Here is a 22,615-nt window from a genome sequence, read left to right as displayed (position 1 = left end):
CATGTGCATTGGGAAGCCTGGGCAAACTGAGAAACTCTCTGACAGCTGTTGAAGGTGTATGAGTACCTTTAGGAATTATTCACATGGTAGAGCCATATGCATGGAATCTCTACTATAGACCCATAGGCACTCGTTGGGCTCCATATGGTACCCCCATACAGCACTGCATTACAGAGATATTCTACTCTAGGATCAATCCTTCCTGAGTTTAACATCTCTATAAGATAGCATCTGATACAATTTTTTGTATAAAATGGGGATGAGTGTCATACGATAGTGCTGTACAATTTGGAACTTCTACAGAGCCCTAATTTGGTTGTAACATAAACCCTAGAGAAACTGACTTTTTATTATTTTGGGGAAATACAGTGCAAGACGAAAGCAAGGAAATTAATTTCACTTATAGCTTTATGAGCAGAAATTTTCTTTATGAGAAGGCAACAAGGGAAATTCCTATTCATGAAGGACAGCCTGTACTTTCTAATGGACTGTAGAGAAGTAACAATCCTTAGATTATGGCCGTTTTTAAAACAGGGATTTCAAAAATTGCTGGATTTGTGCTACAAATGTAGTAATTGTCAACATGACTCACGTATCATGATAATTTGATTTATTACAAGTCTAGTAAATCGTAGTTAACTTACCATAAGGTTTTGAAGTTCAAGTTAATGTTTGCTACATTTTTACACAAAATGTCCTACTGCACGAGTGTAGATTCAAATTTGGCGAATATATGTGCTCATAGTTAGGGAATAGTATTGAGCAAACCAAAACAGTAAAACCCTGTTTTGGGTCGAACTTTGTTAACAGTTTCATTTGGCACAAACCTAAACCAAAGTTTTAGCAAATTTTGACTCAAAACAGGGTTCTACTGATTCAGTTTGTCAACATTAGTCCTGAACACTGGTGTATAAATACTCTAAGGGCTCAGTCACACGGGCGCCGATCTTCCCCGTGTTTCTGCAGGATAAGACCGCTGCACTGCAGGTGCGGACAACTCTCTGCACCAGCTGGAAAAAAGAACACATGGCCGGCAATGGAGCCAGTCATGCAGAGAGTCGTCCACACGCGGTGCGGCTGTCTTATCCTGCAGAAACACGGGCGGATCGGCGTCCATGTGACTGAGCCCTGAGAGTATTAAACAGGGCTTTTATGGCTCTTAGACATACACCACATTTAGGGGTGTCTGTAAAGTTTCTATTCAGTTTGAACAAATTCAAACTGGACCAAATTTGTAGCAAAAGTTCAGTGAACAGTCGGAACTGAACTTTTCAAAAGCTCGCTGATCACTATGAGTGAATTTTTAATATTTCCTGATTTGTTATTTTTTTAAGAATTGTCTCCTTTAACAGTAAATGCATTTCAGTAACACAACAGAGAACCCTATTGAATTAAAATTCAAACTGTTTTATGGCAGCCTGTAATTAATTCACAAAATGTAGCTTTAGGACACCCTCACACTAGCGCATTTGCGACTGTAATTATGGCCACAAAATTCATGCCCGCAATGCGCAGCATATATAACCCATTAACTTCAATGGGCTCCTTCACGTGTGTTTTTTTTCCATGTGCTTGACATGACATGCTTTATTTTCATTTGCAATTGCGCACCCGTATGCAATAAATCGTGCAGACAACTGTGCGATTTTGCGAGGCTAAATGATACTATCTGGGCCTACCGAGTCAGCTGACCAACCTACTAAGTAGGCTGTCCCGCCTACTCAATCATGGCGCTGCTGGACCCGTGTTAATGTAAGCAGTGCTAGCAGTGCAGTAAAGTACAATAAAATGCGCTGATACTGGTGCAGTAACCCACAATTGTGTGCCCTGCATAGCTCATATATGCCTCGCAATAGCTAGCGTATACACGCTTACACCCATGTGTGAGGCCAATCCTCATATTTGCACACATTTTTGCCTGCACAGTATGCAGAGAACAGAACCCATTAATTTCAATAGGTTCACTCACATCTCCTTTTCTTGCACAAGGAGTCCCCATAGAAGTCTATCGTGGTTGCACGAATGCGTGTGCAATGCACAAGGAGAAAGAACACATCTGAAATGTGTTATGATAAATAGCCATTTAAATTGGGGCGTGGTTGTGTCCCATGTGCAAAAAAAAATGTTCTGCAAGTACAAAAAGTACAGTAAAATACACCGATACATGCAAAAAAAAGCCTCAAACATAGTGAAAATACTTTGTGCTGAGTCACGCACAATTGGACATATGCCCATGTGAAGCCACCATAGGAAGCAGATTTTAATCAAGAATAGGAAAGTGCTGTCTATACAGGTTTCTAATTATATATAGTAGTGTCACCATAGAAGAGTAGTAGAGAATATTATGCAGGTATAGTTGTTAAACTCAGGCCTCCTTTACATGACCGTATGCGTTTTTACCATATTATTGCATGAATGAAGGACACACTGCTCACTGCTATGTATCGACCAAAAAATATACGGTATCGATGAAAACCATTGATCGCTGTAAAATGCTCAGAATGATGATTGATGGTTAAAGGGGTTGTCCCGCGAAAGCAAGTGGGGTTATACACTTCTGTATGGCCATATTAATGCACTTTGTAATGTACATCGTGCATTAATTATGAGCCATACAGAAGTTATTCACTTACCTGTTCCGTTGCTAGCGTCCTCGTCTCCATGGTGCCGTCTAATTTCAGCGTCTAATCGCCCGATTAGACGCGCTTGCGCAGTCCGGTCTTCTCCCTTCCGAATGGGGCCGCTCGTGCCGGAGAGCTGCTCCTTGTAGCTCCGCCCCGTCACATGTGCCGATTCCAGCCAATCAGGAGGCTGGAATCGGCAATGGAGCACACAGAGCCCACGGTGCACCATGGGAGAAGACCCGCGGTGCATCGTGGGTGAAGATCCCGGCGGCCATCTTACTAAGGTAAGTAAGAAGTCGCGGGGATTCGGGTAAGTACTGGACATTTTTGGTTTTTTTACCCCTGCATCGGGTTTGTCTCGCGCCGAACGGGGGGGGCTATTGAAAAAAAACAAAAACGTTTCGGCGCGGGACAACCCCTTTAAATCGGGCCAGCTGTGCTCTTTTCCCAGCGTTGGACGCAGGGTAATTCCTCCTCCCTCCCTTTTTTCCCAACTCCCATTGAAGTCTATGGGAGCTTCCTGCATATCTCGGCAAATGATAGTGAAAGACCTATCTTTCCACGCTGCATATAAAATTGGCAACCGAAAACAGCCACATATGTGCTATTGTTCCAGCTCGATTTTTTTATGTGCCCAAAAATCATTCATCTGAATGAACACATAGGAAACCAATGCTTCAGATGGTTGCGAGTTTTTTGACAATTTTTTTTTACATGGCTAAATACCTACGAAAATGTGGTCGTGTGAATGCTTTAGTTAGTGCAGTAACGTATGGCCCATGTAAGAATATTTGATTTGGATCTCATGCCCATGGCAGAGCCTGTACACAGGCAAATAAAGTCCCTTCAAGTCCATCTTCTTGAGTCATCATAGGTACTACATGTGTCGCTGTATGGTGCCTCTGTCCCGCAATGTATCACAGGAATTTTCTACCCTGGAATATATCTCTATTGCACAACATCCAGTGGAACAAGACTTGAATTCCTATAACTCTAAAGAAAAAAAATCCTCTGAAAAATGAAATTGGAGGCACTTGGAACTACAGTGGGGCTCCTTAGATTTCTATTAGTGCCGTATCACCTAGACATACAACTTGAAGGTTGTATAGGGCTGAAATGCAGTAGTGTGCATGAGCCCTTAATCAGAATGCCCACGTTAGGCTATGGTCATAGTTCATTCATAATGGAAGCCACAATGCTCTGCTACTCTGTCATACAATGGATATGACTGACGTTTGATAGACCTCATTGACTTAGGCTTCATTCACACGAGCATTGCATTGCAGCTATTTTGCAGAGATAAAATGTGGCCATAAATCACCACCATGTGAAGCATTGGATGCCAATGCATTCATTCACATGGGCGATTTTCCAGCGGGTGAAAAAATCACGCAGTAAAATCATCAAATTGGCGACCGTTTTCGGCTGCCAATTTTTCTCGTAGCATCAAAACATAGACACATGACCTACCATTTAACAAAAACCGTGTAAGCTTTTGTTAAAAGACATTAAAGGAGGATACCTTTAGTAGCTGAAAAATAAGGAGGGGGGAGTTTACCTGTGTCTGAAAAGAGGACAGCTGGCTCTATTTAAGTTATTTAAAGCCAATAGAAGCCAGTCTGCCCACTGACGGAATTCCATGTTTCGGTGTATTTTTCACATGATACGCTCATATGAATGGACGAGAAAATGCTAATTCATCTTAAAATTAGATTGCGGCTAGCGTAAAATCGCATACGCCTGTGTGAATGAAGCCTTATGACGGGGTCCATTAGATTCCGGTGGTGTTCTTAATTTTGATTGTAAAGTAGCACTGCATACAAAACTATTTTCCCATCAAATAACTTTGAGGCCTTAGTCAGACGGGCGTTTTTTCGCGCGATTTGCGGATCGCATTACGGATGCGCATCCGCAAATCGCGTGACCGGTGCCCGAAAATCGCCCGAAAATCTGCTCCTAGCCGCGTTTCATTAGAAACGGGCCGGAGCTGTCCAGCGCATTGCATTCAATGGAGCGGCAATACAGCCCGCTCCATTGAAAGCAATGCGCTGCGGGCGAGTGTGGGATGAATTGTCGGGAAGGGCTTAAATATATAAGCCCTTCCCTGCAATTCATCCAGAAAAGTGTTAAAATAAAGAATATATATATACTTACCTGCTCCCGGCAGCCGGAGTTCCGCGCGGCCGGCCTGCAGTGGGTGTGAGTCAGACCTAACCCCTGATTGGCTCAGCGCCGGACGCATGCGCATGCGCAAATCGCGGCTAAAAACGCCCGTCTGACTAAGGCCTGAATCTGCGATGACGGAACGGGCCGCGAACTCAGACGTGAACAGAGACTAATCAACCAAATTCATTGGGTAGGCGTTTTTTAAAAAGAAACGATTATACTCTTCTGGAGACATATCCAGGCGGCGTCACATTAGCTCAACATGACAACAAAAATGTATTTTCCTAACAGATTCTATAGTGTCTAAGGAAGTGGTGGGGAAACCGCTTTGGTATCCACATTCTGTCTAACACCTAGAGGCATTGTTTCAAAAGTCGCAATTAGGGATCATGTCCATGACCATGTTTACACCGCGTATGGTGTGTGCATTGCACGGACGCGTGATATGTGGTGAATGGAGTCAATGAAGGTCAATGGACTTACATTGCTTTTGGACAGAATTTAAATACAACAGGAATTTAAAAACGAAAGCAAAAAGAGTCACCCTACGCATGTCCGTCCGCGTGTGATACGCGTGCGTGAACAGAACAGTGCACACGCAGCCATACATGGTCTATACTGGCAGAACCGATGTAATACACCTGTGGACATGAGCCCTTAGACATTAGCTAAAAACTTTTCTAACCTGATATGTTAACAGTTGATGGCCAGTGGATCGTCTGTCGTTTCTTTTCAGAGATCTATCCTTATGTTTTTATTTAGGGCAACACAATTATTTGTTCAAAGGTGTTCTCTGTCATTTTATAAAATACTGTATGTTCATTTTGCAAGCTTCTATAGTTTAACACATAGGTTACAATCCAAACCCCAAGCCCCAATGTGATGGAAGTGTGATAGAAGAATAGTCCCATTTACATATAGCACACAATACTTAAAGGGGTAATTGATGTCCTATTCATATTGTATTGGTGGGTTACCAACTTTCAACACCGATCAGTTGTTAGAAGGTTGTTGGAACTTGGATGAGAGCTGCAGCCTCTTCATTGTGTTCTGTGCATTGGCCTGTATTGCGCAACACCATAGTTTTCATAACAGTTGTGCCTGGTATAACAGCCTTGTCCCATTTATAAAGGGCTTCCACAGACGAACGTATGCGCAAATACGCTCGCTCCAACGGAGTATATTTGTGCATTAACAAGGTTTTGAGATGGCAATATTCCGGCTATTATGTGCATGTCTACGCATAGTAATTAGAGATGAGCGAGCGTACTCGGCCACGCCCCTTTTTCGCCCGAGCGCCGCGATTTTCGAGTACTTCCGTACTCGCGCGAAAAGATTCGGGGGGCGCCGTGGGTGAGTGGGGGGTTGCAGCGGGGAGTGGGGGGGAGAGGGAGAGAGAGAGGGCTCCCCCCTGTTCCCCGCTGCTACCCCCCGCTCCGCCACGCCTCCCCCAGCTCCCCCCCGAATCTTTTCACCCGAGTACGGAAGTACTCGATAATCGCGGTGCTCGATTGAGTAATTACTCGAAACGAGTAGGTTTGCTCATCTCTAATAGTAATGTAATTTTTGTGGTCGAAATGCCAGTTCACATCTGCATCTGTTACTTCCTTTCTGTAGAATAAAATGGCTATTTAAGGCCAGATTAGGGCCAGCTGTCTTCTTTTCCCTACGTTTTACGCAGTGTCACACCCTTCACTGTGATTTTTTAAACTTGCCATAGACTTCTAAGGCAGCTTACTGCGTAACACGCAGAAAGATAAGGCGGGAGAATAAGATGCTGTTGAGAACAAACCCATTGACATCAATGGCTTGCAAAATTGGTGAAAGCTGAGAAAAGTCAAAGATTTTTGCGCAAGTATGGCATTTACAACTTTTTTTAAGACAAAAAACAGAAGCAGAAGCTGCTGATAAATTCCCACCAAGAACACAACTCCCTTTCATATGACCTATTTGGGCATATGAACATCATAGTGGTACCCCCTTCTAGGAGCCAGATGAGAGCTGCTCTGGTGGACTTTCAGCCTCCCTTGTGTTACAAGACAGCCTATTACTCGAATGACCATCATGTAATACTTCATTTACCCTGCACTAGTCTATATAGGGTAAATGCTTGTTCAGCGGCAGCTTCCCTACAACAAAATTAACTGTTTGTTGGAGTTGCTGGGAACAAGGCTTGGGGTAAACATCTGATTAAATAGTCAAAAGGTGTTGTGCCTAATGAAGCAACCTCTTTAAGTGTTCAGTTCCTCTGTAGTGCCACCGCAGAGGAAATAGGACATTATATGGTGCCAATTAAAATCTATGGGCTATCACTGTAATGAACGGGCATGTTGGGTTCCGCTGATAGAGAAACACTCTTTGTGGCTTCTCTTTGTTCCATCTAATTGATGGAACTCATGACTGACGGATTAATAACTCAGAACGACATAATAAGCTATCAGAAAATGGATTTTATAAACTAAGAAGCCCCTTTAAAATGATTAGTAGGTAATTTTGATTTCAATCACATAACTTCTGGAAGATTGTACTGGAAAATTCTAAATGACACATTGTAGACATGTAAGTCTTCGATACTGATCTGGGAAAAACAGCTATATAAGTCATGTTTGTATATTAACCTTCGAAATTGTCACCTGTCACAACATTTGTTGAAGGTGTTTTGACTTGCAAGGGTTAAGATCACAGATTCATCACCTCATTAGACAAGTCACTAATAAGTTATGCCTATCAGGAACATAATAGGTTATAGTTGTGCCATGTGTAAAGCTGTCAAAAAAAATCTACTGTTACAGTGAAATTAGTGTGAAGAGACAATGCTAAGACAACGCCATCACGATCAACGTATCAGCTTCATTTTCACCTTATTTACTATTAACCGTTATCATTAGTGACTAATTGCATCTTAGGAGAACCTAGAAAGAACACACTAATTGAGTTCTAACCTTCATCATCTAGCTACTGAAACTAATTAACATCAGCCACTGTGTATCTCTGGCATAAAACATCTTTATCGTTCTTTATAGAAAACCTATCGAGATTTCCGATTACAAGGTGTACTAGACTCCACGTTAAACAGCAAGACCTACGACACAATTCGAAACCGACTAACAGTGGAGGAGGCAACAGCTTCAGTCAGCGAAGGAGGAGGCCTCCAAGGCATAACCATGAAAGACAGCGATGAAGAAGACGAAGAAGACGATTAAATATCCAGTTGTAGAGTCTCAATGGGATGTAGCCCGGTACCCAGTGCATGTCTGTTAGCCACATTAGGGAATTTTCTGTCCGCTCCAAATGCCCATAACAATTTTACCAATACAATTGTCATTCTAGCTGTGTGATTACAAACAAAAATAACGCACTACATTTGGTTCATGGGTTTCCTAACTTCAAATCTATAGGTTCATAAGCAATATAGAGCACCATTGTTTAATACTGTTAATTGAAATATATAGGAAACATGCTAGGTATGTCCCTGTTTTCAGCAAAAATATCCAATGCTTCATTCCTGTAATGTATATACGTTGATGGTAAATTATTGTGCCTATGAGTGAATAGTAATGTCATTTCTGTTGCGTGGATGCCATCCGCTCAAATGAATGAACTAATAGAGGCTTTGTTTCCAAAAGAGAAAGAGGCTACACCCAATGAGGTTTATCTTTGGTGATATCATTCAAATCCGAGGTTTATCTCATCCAAAACTCTAAGTCATACACTTTTACTTGAACATTCTGTTAGTTACCTAGAGGTTACATATCAGCGGATTAGTATTCCAAAACCACAACTGTTCTCGTCATAGATATGAGACAACCGAACAAGCTAATGTTAAAAAAAGAAGTTTGAAAAAAACTATTTTATGTTAATGTCTCTTTAAATGTTACATTTTGTTTAGGTTTTAAAAAAAGTGTATGTATAAAAACTTATAAAAAAAAAAACAAAAAGACAACTTTAATAACAGACTTAGACTATAAACTGTGTTTATAAGAATATACAATACTTATTTCCGTAGATTGTAACCTTAATTTACATAATTTTGTGTTCACAATTGTTTTTATATCTGCCATGTACATTGCATTTTGACCAGTAACTGCATGTCACCGGGGTCCCTCAAGAAGCTTTTTATCTGTGTAAAATAGTGGATCCATCTTGCTTTTGCCTTACAAAAGCCTACAGTTGTAAAAGTGTAAGGACTGTGGCTTCTCAATAAATAACTATTCAGATGTCCTAAGTGTGGTGTAATCATTTATTGGGATCTGGTTACATTCATGACCCAGTTGTTAATCAATGGTGATAACTGTATGGGTTTTCTCTTAAAGGATTGCAGCACTGACCGTGAACATTGGACAATAATCGGTTTACCTCAAGAGTATAATTTGGGTTACTCTTATAGCAGAGATCTCTGATAGCCCATAAAGAGAGTAAGTTGGGCATGGTTATGAATGTAGCGGGAGATCACTGACAAATTTCAGAGTAACATCATAAGACTCCAATGAACCTTCCTGAGACTTGGTGAACATTTTTTGAAAATCATATAGGCACATTTTCTTTTTGCAAGTGGGATTGTTCATTTTGGAAAAACCCATTTTCAAAGAACCCTTAAGGGAATTCTGAATTGATACTGGGTGGTCCCCATTCAGGACCTCCATCTACTATAGCAAAGAATGGTTAAGATATCTTAGGGATATTGCTGGCTTAAAGGGGGTTTCCATTTCTAAAACATTGGTGACCTATCCTCTGGATAGGTCATCAATAGCTGATCAGCAGTGGTCCACTGCTTGGGAACCCCGATGATCAGTTCTTTCTCAGACCTGCTGGAACTCTACATAGAGCATGAAGCAAATAGCTTTAGATATTGTGCAGACACAGCTCCCATTCTTAGGCCTCGGTCAGACGGGCGTTTTTTCGCACGATCTGCGCATAAATAGAACCATTGCTTCGCAATGGCATCGGACACATGGCCGCTTTTTATGCGGATGTCCGATAAATTATAGGAAACGAGGAATCGAAGATCGCAGATCACGCCTATCTGCGATCTGCGATTCCTTGTGTTCTATTATATGCGCTCAATGGGGCTGGCGGCAGCAGCGCCGACCCCATTGAGAACATATACTACAAAGATCATTCTCCTCTGCCACAGCTGTAACAGCTGTGGCAGAGAAGAACGATGTTCGCCCATTGAATTAAATGGAGCCGGCAATACAGCCGGCTCCATTGAAAGCAATGGGCTGCCGGCGAGCGCGGGATGAATTTTACACATTTTTGGATGATTTTCAGGGAAGGGCTTATATTTTTAACCCCTTCCCGAAAATTCATCCCGCGCTCACCGCCAGCCCATTGCTTTCAATGGGGCCGGCTGTATTGCCGGCTCCATTGAATTGCAATGGGTTGGACAGCGCTCCTTTGATCGGGGCCTTTTCACTGAAAACGCTGCTAGCTGCAGATTTTTCGGGCGATTTTTCGGCCCCGGTCACGCGATTTGCAGATGCGCATCCGTCATGCGATCCGCAAATCGCGGCAAAAAACGCCCGTCTGACCGAGCTCTTAGAATTGGGTCCCCCATAAAAAAGAATTATATTGGAGGCAGCATATCTATAAATAGCAGGTTTAGAAACAGTAGTTCAACTCAAGGATACCTCTAAATACTGCAGTCATTTAAAATAGATACCAGTTCTACACAGTGATAGTGATTACAGTGCAGTTACTTCCAGTGATCAGAAGTAGTGTCTTCCCTGTTTGGTTAATATTCATTTTCGTTTTTGTTCTTAATTTGGGCCCAGATGACTATGAAGATTTCCTCCAGCCATGTCATTGTGCACGCTTACCATCCTGATACTACCCCTAATGAATCTCTCAGTAACCTTTTCCCCATAGTAGTAGTGTCCTTTCTGTGGTCCCCTATAGTACTAGTGTTCCCTTTATGTCACCCAACCATATTAGTATCCTCTCTGCAGCCCCCCATAGCACTGGTGTTCCATCCGTGGTCCTCCATAGTATTGTGTCCCCTCTGTGGCCCCTCATAGTACTGGTATTGTCTCTGTACCCATTCATAGTACTGGTGTCCCTTTCCTGTGACCCCCCCCCCCATAGTACTGTGTCCCCTCTCTGTAGTCCCCGAAGCACCAGAGTTCCCCCTTTTGCCCCTCAAAGTACTGGTGTGCTCTCTGTCTCAGCACAAACTTCACCTAGGTTCATGCTGCTTCTCACCCTACTTCCTGCTCTCACTGTGGTACTGCCAAGAGAAGAGCAGCCTGCACTGAAACAGCAATGTGAATGTAAGTGAAGCTTGTGCTTCTGGACATTCAGGGGAAAGGGGAGTCAACAGTGGGACAGTGGGTGAGACCCTTTGGCTCCAGGCCCCTCTGTGCCACAGTTCCCAAAGCATTTGTGTAATCTGTCTACATTGGCAGCACAGCTCCCATTGAAATGAATCGCAGTGGTGCCTGCAATACCATGCTTGGCCACTGCGCAATTTTGTGAGTAATCTGCTTCCTGCTCCATACACCAAGACAGTGGCCCAGCAAACAACTGATTGATGGGGATTCAGAGCAGCAGACCCCCATCGATCAGCTACTGATGATCTAGCAGTTTTATAGGGCTGGAAAACCCCTTTAACTCAACAGTTGGAAATAAACAGATATCGTATTCAGTGTCAGCTCTGCGCAAACGTATAATTCTTTACACTTCTTTACTTAATATCTGTAAAGTATATGCTCACACGTCATACCTCAAACACCATAAGCCATGACCCAAAACATGTATAGTATATCAGTCTTTAAATCATGCTTTTTTTCTGACACGGTCACACACTCCCTGTTTAAACCATAAAAATGAAGAACGGTTTAATATATTTTTTCAGTGGTGTGTCCTCCATAGAGCCAGACCATCCCATTACTATATGGTTAGAGAAGAAGGAAATGAAGCAGGTCAAGGAGCAGGGCATACGTATACCCAAAGGACATAAAATATTTGCTGCTAAAGACAGAAAAATAGATGAGCTAAATCCTAAAACATCCTTTTTTTTCTCTCATATCAATAGAAACTTTTTTTTTAATTTGACCTATATCTTATTAGGAGAAAATTACATCTTTCTCTCCATCTAGCAGACTGTAGAGAGGCATAGACAAGAGGGAGATGCAGCTTCAGGTTCGCCGTCCCAACAACTATCACTCCTGTGCTTTCACACAGGGCAATAGTCGCTCAATAAATGGAGGTGTAGTGCGCTGGAGATCTTTTCTGGCTGACCGCCTACATTCACTGCAAACAGGCAGTAATTGAAAGATTGAATGACTCCTCCAGAGTGATAAGTTGCTCAGTAGTTGCTTTGTTTCAGTGAGCTTAATCCCTTAGTGCCCACCTCATTGCCTTTTTATGCCCTGGCTTTGTGGGCTTTAATCCTCAGGGACGTAAAAACACACTCGCCCTGAGGATTAAAGCCACAGGGGCTGTGGACGTGACAGCTCTGTGCTGTCGGCTACCGGATAAAGCCGACAACCTGGAGCTGTCATGGGGGGGCCGTAGAGAGCGATCTCTGGTCATGCGATTGCCATTATTTAATGGATAAACAGAAAGATTCAGCTCCCCTCACGGATCAGATCCATGAGGGAAGCTAAAAGTACTCACCCCCACCTTCCGCGATGTCCCGCGGTCTTATGGTCCTTCCAGGACCAGATGCCACCTTCTGCGCATGCACGCCAAACGTACAACATTATGCGCACGTGCAGAAGGCCAGGGGGTCCGGGAAATTTAAAATCACCCTGCTCCCAGCTTGTATGTGTAGCCAAGAGCAGGGAGATGTCATCGGGAACCGCTGTATGCCCATTCACAGGATCGCCGTTATCCAACAGATCCAACAGCAAAAAAAAAGTTAAAATCTATGAGGGGAGATATCGATGAGAGGAGATGAAATTACATACCTGAGCCCCTGGATTTTTCTGCGGACCTTACTCCATCTTCTGCGCACGCGACTGTCGCCAAGATGGTGGACGCATACGTAAGAGCCACGGATTGCCGGGATAATTTAAAATCTCTCTGCTCCTGGCTACCAAACATATCCGAGAACCTGGAGATTTCACGGGGAGGTTGGTGGCGCGGTACGTGGTCCCTGGTCACCTGATCAACTTTATCCAATGGATAACGGCGATCACGTAAAAGCAAAAAAAAATTGACCCCTTAACGACCAGCCCATAGTGTTTTTACGTCCTCCCGAAGTGGGCTCTATTCTCTGAGGACGTAAAAACATGCTTCCTGCAGAGAATAGTGCCCCTCGGGCTGTGGACGTGACAGCTCCATGCTGTCGGTGTCCGCAGGTAGCTGACAGCATGGAGCTGTCATCCCGGGCTGTTCGGAGCCCCCCCCCCCCGGCATTGCGATCGGCGCTATGCAATGTATAGCGCCGATCGCAAAAAAGTAAACAAAACTGCAAAAAAAGTGACATATTCAGCTGCTCTGATGGATCGGATCCATCGGAGCTGCTGAAACTACTTACCGAGGTCCACCGCACGGCTCCCCGCTGTCCCGATGCTCCGGGCCCCGCAGCCGTCCTTCTGCGCATGCGCGCCAGGCGGCATTACGTCAGCCGCATGCACAGAAGGCCCGGCGGCGCAGGAAATTTAAAATCTCCTGGCTCCCAGCTCCTGTAGGTAGCCGGGAGGAAGGAGATGTCAGCGGGGACTGCGGTGAGCGGTCCCCGGTACCGCGAAAAAGTGAAAAAAAGTTTAAAAAAAGTAAATGTTTCAGCTGCCATCATGGATGGGATCCATGAGGGCAGCTGAAAATACTCACCTCCATCCTCCACGATGTCTCCGGTGATCTGGAGCCGCCACGGGCTTCTGCGCATGCGCGCCGAGGGGGAAATGGCGGCGCATGCGCAGAAGCGCCGAAGCGCCGCGAAATTTTAAAATCCCCTGTCTCCCGGCTACCTTCAGTAGCCGGGAGACAGGAGATGTCACCGGGGACCGCGGAGTGCGGTTCCCGAGCACGCGATCGCCGGTATCCAATGGATACCGGCGATCAAAAAAAAGTTGGAAAAAGTTTTAAAAAGTTGTAGTTTCATCTCCCCTCATGGGAAATTTACTGCTAGGACCTTCCAAACTAATAAAATTAAAAAATACCTTTTATTAAATTCCTTTAAAAGAAGAACAAAACAAATACAAACAAATAAGGGGAAGATTAGGATTAAGAAGGCCACTAGTGACTAGTGACCAAACAGGTTGGAGTCGTATAATAGGACTCAACCTTAAAAAACGACAGCAACCGCCACTTCTGAAATATGAACAATGGGAAATCGAGTCATGTGATGAAGCTCAATTGATGTACAACATTGATCATAGATCCAGAAAAGTGATCAAATAAAGTAGAATCACTCTAAATCTGGTATCCTAATGTGCGTCGTATAGTGGGAAGGACTTGCACATAAGGAGTTTGCTCTTAAAGCAAAAATGCGCGTTACCCAACGCGTTTCTCCCAACTGGTGGGTTCCTCAGGGGTTACAATGCGCTAGTTCCAACCAAAAGGTTGGGTTGTGGCTAAATTTTTATAAAGTGTGGAAGCCACACATAGTCCAGGACTGATAATCATGGACCAGTGGTCGCCAAAATGATCTGTCTCTAAATGTAAATGCAATGCAGCGAAGAATTCCAGTGCACCGCAATTTACAAAAATCAGAAAAGAATGACCTATGACGTGGCAATGATGGTCACGGTAATGGTCATTAAGAGGACAAAATTATCCTCAAATATTTTTTTAATTTTATTAGTTTGGAAGGTCCTAGCAGTAAATTTCCCAAAGTTTTGACTGGGATTAGCTGCCCTTGTAAATTTGCATCTCCCCTCATGGATCCGATCCATGGGGGGAGATGAAAATGCTCCCCCAAGGTCCCCAAAAGCCCCCCCAAAGCACAGGGCATTACCCTCTACTGCGCATGCGCAGTAGAGCCTAAGGCAAAAGTTGCCTTAGGCATAGTTACTTGCAGGGACCAAAGTAATTGGTCCCTGCTGACATGGGTGGCTGTGATAAACCTATCACAGCCACCCATGTCTTTTGTTTAATAAATATGGCACACAGTTAGTCCTGGTATCTCTCCCCTGTCACTGAGAGTGATTTGTGACAGGAGAGAGATAGCTGAGAAAAATCGTGTGCCATATAGAGAGTTAAAAAAAGAAAAAAAAACCCCGTTATTACCCGCCTTCACCTTCCCTTATACCCCAATTACCCTATTTTATCCCTGTCCACTTTTTTGGGGGCTATTTTTTTTTTTTACCCCCATTAAAAATTTTTTTAATAAAATGGAGCGTAGGCGCTACACCACCGAGCAAGCGTACGCGCTGCTCATCGCTTCAAGCTCCGGTAGCGATGCTACCAGCGAGTCGGAGGAGGAGGAGGTTTTTTTTGAGAGTGACAACTCTGCCTCCAGCGCTATGGAGGTAGAGGAAGTCGTTGGGGCAGCGGGGCCAAGTTATGCGGCGCCCGCCACTGTGTGGAGTGCCGCAAGTTTGTTTGCGCCCCGCATCCCAGAATTTTTAGCGGCTCCAGGCGTTAATCTGGACGTCGCAAATTTCACCCCGTATCATTTTTTTAATTTATTCATTACTGACGATGTGCTGCAGTTAATTGTCCAGCAGACAAATATATACGCTGGACAATACGTGACTGCGCACCCCACGTCGGTTTATTCCGTGATGTGGACCGCCGTAGATGTCCCTGAGCTAAAAAAATTTTTGGGACTTATTTTACTAATGGGACTCGTAAAAAAGTCATCAATACGGTCCTATTGGTCCACGAGTGCCATTCACGCGACGCCCGTATTTGCGTCGATAATGCCCCGACGCAGATACGAAAACATTCTGCGTTTTCTTCATTTTGCGAATAATACGCAAATCCCCCCAAGAAGTGACCCAGCATACGATAGACTGGGCAAATTAAGGCCCCTTATATCGCTATTAAGGGACGCCTTTAAAAACATTTATACCCCCCAAAAAAATCTGGCGGTGGATGAATCTCTGATGAGTTTCAAAGGGTGTTTATCTTTCCGCCAGTTTATTCCCTCAAAGCGCGCAAGATACGGCGTAAAGCTGTACAAAATCTGTGAGAGCGCCACAGGTTATACTTGCGACTTTTTTATTTACGAGGGCAGGGATCGCCAATTAAACCCCCTCAACTGCCCTGAAGACATTGGCATCAACGGGAATATTGTGTGGGAGCTCGTGGGCCCTTTTTTAAATAAGGGGTACCACGTATATACTGACAACTATTATACGAGCGTCCCCCTTTTTAAAGCGTTACACGCCGCAGGTACAGGGGCCTGCGGAACTATCCGTAAAAATAGGGTAGGATTCCCACAGCCCCTTGTTTCCAGGCGTGTCGACAAAGGCGCGTCTTACGCACTGGCCTATGACCCCTTGCTGGCAGTTAAATGGCGTGACAGAAAGGACGTCTTTATGTTGTCCACTGTGCACGCAGACACCTCCGTTACAGTTAGGGAGAGGGGGGCTGCAGCGGAGAAAATTAAACCGGTCTGCGTCACAGATTATAATAAATTCATGGGGGGCGTCGATCTGTCAGACCAAGCTATACAGCCCTACCTTGTAAAACGTAAAACGCGAGCTTGGTACAAGAAGGTAGCCATCTACCTTATACAGATGGCTACATATAACGCTCACGTGATTTATAAATCGTCTGGGGGCACACTGAGCTTCCTCCAATTTCAGGAGGAGCTCGTAGAAAATCTTTTATTTGGGACCACCGCACCACAAGACGCATTGCAATCGGAGGAGGTGCGGAGGCTAACGGAGCGTCATTTTATGAATCCCATCCCCGAGACTGCGAGCAAAAAATACCCCCAAAAAAAGTGTCGCATCTGCACTAAGCAAGGGAGGAGGAGAGATACGCGTTTTTATTGTCCCACGTGCCCATCCCACCCTGGCCTTTGTAATTACCCCTGCTTTGAAATTTACCATACAGTTTTACATTATTAATTTTATTTTACATATAAAAAACGCCAAAAGGGTGTGTGGGTGGGGTGGGGGTCTTTTTAGGGAATCAGTTTTACTTTTATTATTAGTCCGTCTCCCCAGTTTTTCCTGCTTGAAACAAAAAAAACGGTCCTAAAAGTGTCAAATTTGGTGAAAAAAATGAAATCACATTTATATTTCACTCACATTATAATTATTTTAAAAAATAAAAATGTAGCGTCAGAATGCCCAGTACACCCCTAGATAAATTAACTAAGGGGTCTTGATGTCAAAATTGGGTCACTAGTGAGGGGCATTTTATTATTTTGGCAGTTTACTATCTCTACTAGTGTGCAATGGGCCCTGTAAATTATTCAGTTGCGCCCTAAAATCAAACGGGTGCTCCATACACTATAGGCCTAGCCATGCGCCCTCTAAGAAAATTGGGGCTACAAGGACAAACAGTGGTATCCATTTTGGGGTGCAGGTCTTTATTCATATATGTGCTGTACAAAAAAAAATTTGCTTTTAAAATGACAGAATTACCAAAAAAATGAAAATCGTAATTTTTTTCTTCTGCTTGGCTTAGATTCATACAAAAACCATGAAGTCAAAAAAGACATTGTACCCCTAGATAAATTCGTTAAGGGGTCTAGTTTTCAAAATGGGGTCACTTGTGGGCGTTCTCCATCGTTTTGGTCACTCAAGGGCTCTACAAGTGTACAATAGGGCCTAAATCTCATTCAAGAAAATTTTCTGTTCGAAAAGTCACCGGTTGCTCTTTTCATTTTGGGCCCCATTGTGCATTCAGACATAAGATCAGGGCCACAATGGGTATATTTCTGAAAACAGGACAAACAGGGGTATCCATTTTGGGGTGCAAGTCTTTATTCATATATGTGCTGTACAAAGAAAACGCTTTTAAAATGACAGAATTACCCAAAAAAATGAAAATCGTATTTTTTTTCCTTATGCTTGGCTTAGATTCATTCACAAACCGTGAAGTCAAAAAAGACATTGTACCCCTAGATAAATTCGTTAAGGGGTCTAGTTTTCAAAATGGGGTCACTTGTGGGCGTTCTCCATCGTTTTGGTCACTCAAGGGCTCTACAAGTGTACAATAGGGCCTAAATCTCATTCAAGCAAATTTTCTGTTCGAAAAGTCACCGGTTGCTATTTTAATTTTGGGCCCCATTGTGCATTCAGACATAAGATTAGGGCCACAATGGGTATATTTCTGAAAACAGGACAAACAGGGGTATGCATTTTGGGGTGCAAGTCTTTATTCATATATGTGCTGTACAAAGAAAACGCTTTTAAAATGACAGAATTACCCAAAAAATGAAAATCGTAATTGTTTTCCTTATGCTTGGCTTAGATTCATTCAAAAACCGTGAAGTCAAAAAAGACATTGTACCCCTAGATAAATTCTTTAAGGGGTCTACTTTTCAAAATGGGGTCACTTGTGGGGGTTCTCTATCGGTTTGGTCACTCAAGGGCTCTACAAGTGTACAATAGGGCCTAAGTCTCCTTCAAGCAAAATTTCTGTTCCAAAAGTCACCGGTTGCTCTTTTCATTTTTGGCCCCATTGTGCATTCAGACATAAGATCAGGGCCACAATGGGTATATTTCTGAAAACAGGACAAACAGGGGTATCCATTTTGGTGTGCAAGTCTTTATTCATATATGTGCTGTACAAAAAAAATCGCTTTTAAAATGACAGAATTACAAAAAAAATGAAAATCGAAATTTTTTCCTTCTGCTTGGCTTAGATTTATTCAAAAACCGTGAAGTCAAGAAAGACATTGTACCCCTAGATAAATTCGTTAAGGGGTCTAGTTTTCAAAATGGGGTCACTTGTGGGGGTTTTCCATCGTTTTGGTCACTCAATGGCTCTACAAGCATACAATAGGGCCTAAATCTCCTCCAAGCAAAATTTCTGTTCCAAAAGTCACCGGTTGCTCTTTTCATTTTGGGCCCCATTGTGCATACAGACGTAAGATTAGGGCCAGAATGGGTATATTTCTGAAAACAGGACAAACAGGGGTATCCATTTTGGGGTGCAAGTCTTCATTCATATATGTGCTGTACAAAAAAAAACTGCTTTTAAAATGACAAAATTACCAAAAAAATGAAAATCGGAATTTTTTCCTTCTGCTTGGCTTAGATTCATTCAAAAACCGTGAAGTCAAAAAAGACATTGTACCCCTAGATAAATTCGTTAAGGGGTCTAGTTTTCAAAATAGTGTCATTTGTGGGGGTTCTCCATCGTTTTGGTCACTCAAATGCTCTACGAGTGGGCAATGGGGACTAAATCTACTTCAAGCAAAATTTCTTTTCGAAAAGTCACCGATTGCTCCTTTCATTTTGGGCCCCATTGTGCATACAGACGTAATACTAGGGCCACAATGGGTATGTTTCTGAGCACGGGACAAACAGGGGTATCCATTCTGGGGTGCAAATCCTAATTTTCATGTGTACTATAGAAAAAAGTCCTGTCTTTAAAATGACATATTTGCAAAAATATGAAATTTTAGTTTTTCTCTTCTAAATTGCATTGACTCCTGAAATAAAAATGTGGGGTTAAAATACTCATGGCACCCCTCAGTGAATACGTTAAGGGGTGTAGTTTTTAAAATGGGGTCACTTGTGGGGGTATCTATCATTTTGACTCCTATGAGCCTTTCCAATCTTGGCTTGGTGTAGGAAAACAAAGTGTTCCTCAAAATGCTGAAAAGTAATGTTAAATTTGTACGTCTCCTAAATGGTTAAAAAAAACCAAAAGTTTTTCCAATGTGCACCCAAAATAAAGTAAACTGATGGAAATATATATCTTAGCAAAAATTTCTATATTATGTTTGCACATTTTTGAGATATTGCAGTTGGAAATGTGAAAAAATGACGATTTTTTCAAAATTTTCCCTATTTTGGCGCTTTTAATAAATAAACACAAATTCTATTGGTCAATTTTTTCCGCCTAAATGAAGTACAACATGTGGCGAAAAAACAATGTCAGAATCGCTTGGCTATGCAAAACCTTTCTGGTGTTTTTCCATGTTAAAGTGACACATGTCAGATTTGCAAAATTTGGCCTGGTCATTAAGGCGCAAACAAGCTTGGTCACTAAGGGGTTAATGTACAGGAATGGATTTCCCATTTTGCTTCAGATATTTAGAGAAAGAATTTGTATAGTCTCAGCTAGAGGGCGGATATGGCGACAGTGTAGATTGGCACAGGTGTTGGATCGTTTATTTTTTTTTATATGCTTGTATTTTATTATGCAATTTTTCTAACTTTTTTTTGGAACTACTTTTCTCACATGTATGTTCCCCTTGACATCATATAAGATTTCTGTGGGGACACTTACACTGTCATTTAATTTCTTATTTCACAATTTTCCACTGTAACTTGGAAATCCACAGGAACAACCTGTGGGGAAAACCTACATAAGTGTTACATTGCCCTGCAGAACCCCCACAGATGAAGTTAAGTATTACACATTTCTTACTGAAATGAATCAGGAGTCTGTGTGATGTGCATGTCTACTGTGTCTTCTAAAGAGAGAAGGGTTCCCATATGGGACTCCCCATCACTTTATTAACGCAACGTTTCCCAATGGGGTATTTGAAAATGTACTTTCTAACCCAGACAAACCCTTTAATCAACGAAGTATATGCTAAACTAACGTCAGCATATAAAAAATGTTAATTTTGTGTTGTTCCATTTCTGGTGACTTTATTTCCGAACCTTCACATTTCACAGGGCTCAATTTTGGATCATAGCAACAGACACGGCCAAGTGTTGATGTATTTGTACGATCCTTTTGTTTCATTTAATTAGGCATAGCCTGGCGTATGTGGCGATTGCATTAATTGGTATGATTAACTTGTTCTAACAGCCAACATGATTCAAGTCTACAAAGAAAGCTCAGTTGTTCTAAAATGAAGAGTGGGTAAGAAAAGGCAGCTCGTCCGAGAGGATCTGTGAATTTTTCCCTGGGAATCCACTTCAACCGACTCTAAACAAGGAATTTGACCTGGCAATTCAGAATAAACTGTTGTAACGAGACATTTTGTCTGATATCTGATTAACTTGAAACTGATTACTATTTATGTTTGGCAAAACAACTTATAAATAATGGCCAAGGTCCAAAATTCGCTTTGTTACCATCTCAAGCAGTCGTTGCGAACAAGTGGGTTGTTCAGTGTCACAGCACTGAGTGTGCCACAATTTTTTGTCATTAGTGAGATGTGACAGATCCTTTATTTGATGTGCATGATGTGACCTGCTAGTCAATGACTTATACAATATGTATAAATATCCAACTGGTTAAGAATAAAAAGCACATATTTCCTACCTATTGAAAGGGAATATATCATTAGCACATTACATATTTTTTGGGTGTTTTTAATGTGATTCACCAATAAATTAAAATCTTGAGATAAACTTTTCACACCGGCAACTCGAGTACACTATCCTAACGTTTGATACACTTCAGCTGCTATTTCCCTCAATTCATCCTGCAAATGTATGGTGAATTCTCTCAAAAAAGATAGATGCTGCTCATATTTCCTGACCCGACTTTCCAGTTTTTCCCAAAGAAACTCGGTAGGGTTCAGGTCAGGACTCTGTGCAGCCAGTCCAATCTTGGAACATCCATATCCTCAAACGAATATAAAACAGCATTGGATCAGTGCAAGGCACGTTGTCTTGTTGGAAATATCGCTGACCATTCCCAGAGTATCGGCACATTGTCCGCAACACATTATTGTCTAGAATGTCAATGTACACCTCCATGTTCATGGTTCTTAGCACTATGAGCAACAGACCGAAACCATGCTATGTAAAATATCCCCAGACTTTACTGGAACCTCCGCTGCATATAAAGGGGAGGTCCAAGTTATATTTTTCAAGTAAAAGTCTGTTCCCCATGCAGTAAAATAACAAATTGGTATATACTCACCTTTCCCAGCTCCTGCTGTGTCCTGTGGTACTGCTCGGTACTCTACTGCTCTGTTTATTTACTGGCTGCAGTGCCGCCTGGTTTAGGGCACCGAGCGCCGAGGTCTGTTAATGATGGTGACATTCTATAAACAAGCTGGGATAGCCTGTTAATGTGATGTCAAAGACGAGACGTGGAGCAGGGGTGAGGACACAGCAGGAGGGGGAGAGGTGAGTATATGCCGATTTATTTTACTTGGACCACCCCTTTAACTGTTGGCACTACACACTCAGGCAAAAGGCATTCCTCAGGCATCCTCCACACCCAGGTACATCCATCTGATGTGAAGATGGAGTAGTGAGATTCATCACTCCACAGAGCGTGCTTTCACTGCTCAACTGTCCAATGATGAAGCTCCTTGCACAGTGTGGCTCAGTGAAGGTGGCTTAACCTGGCAGCAGTGGTGCTGTTGGGCTGCTAGGTCGCTCCCTTGAAGATGCTATGTTACAGTAATGGCAGTCACCATGATTTGCTACATCTTATAGAGTACGGACCCACTTAATCAGGTCACAGTAAAGTGGCAAATGGATTGACACACTTTCATCAAAATGTATACAAAAAACTCTTTTTTTTCCAGAAATGTTGCTAGTAGTTTAGTGACAGATGACAGCTGTATTGTACAGTTGGGGGCCTTGATAAATCAGTCCAATAAGGGTGGTAATACACATTAAGTAGCTGTGTGCTGAACACTGCTTTGACCAACAGCTATCCCACCCAACATACCCACAAGCTTGTGCATATATTTTCAATGAAGCGAGGGAAGAAATGTGTTGTCAGACACCTTATTTCGACCAACATCTGTCATCGGGGAGGAGTCAGGAGGACTGATAAACATTAGATGATCTACTGAACCCCTCAAAATTGTCAGGTTTGGACAA

General features: G+C 42.7%; 1 protein-coding gene across 7 annotated transcripts in view; it reads left to right on the top strand.

Annotated features, from left to right (window-relative positions):
* The window catches only part of CADPS (calcium dependent secretion activator), a 483,917-nt gene extending 474,906 nt beyond the window's left edge, over positions 1-9,011 (top strand). For all 7 annotated transcript variants that reach the window (XM_066596628.1, XM_066596625.1, XM_066596629.1 and 4 more), the window contains one exon: positions 7,814-9,011. In XM_066596628.1, the coding sequence (XP_066452725.1) occupies positions 7,814-7,993 (180 nt within the window). In that variant the 3' untranslated portion in view covers positions 7,994-9,011. The remainder of the gene's footprint in view (positions 1-7,813) is intronic.
* Positions 9,012-22,615: the final 13,604 nt, after the last annotated feature.

This window comes from Eleutherodactylus coqui, chromosome 3, assembly GCF_035609145.1.
Source record: "Eleutherodactylus coqui strain aEleCoq1 chromosome 3, aEleCoq1.hap1, whole genome shotgun sequence".
Taxonomy (NCBI): Eukaryota; Metazoa; Chordata; class Amphibia; order Anura; family Eleutherodactylidae; genus Eleutherodactylus; species Eleutherodactylus coqui.
The sequence above is the reverse complement of the archived record's forward strand: the minus strand, read 5'-3'. Positions and strand labels throughout refer to the sequence as shown.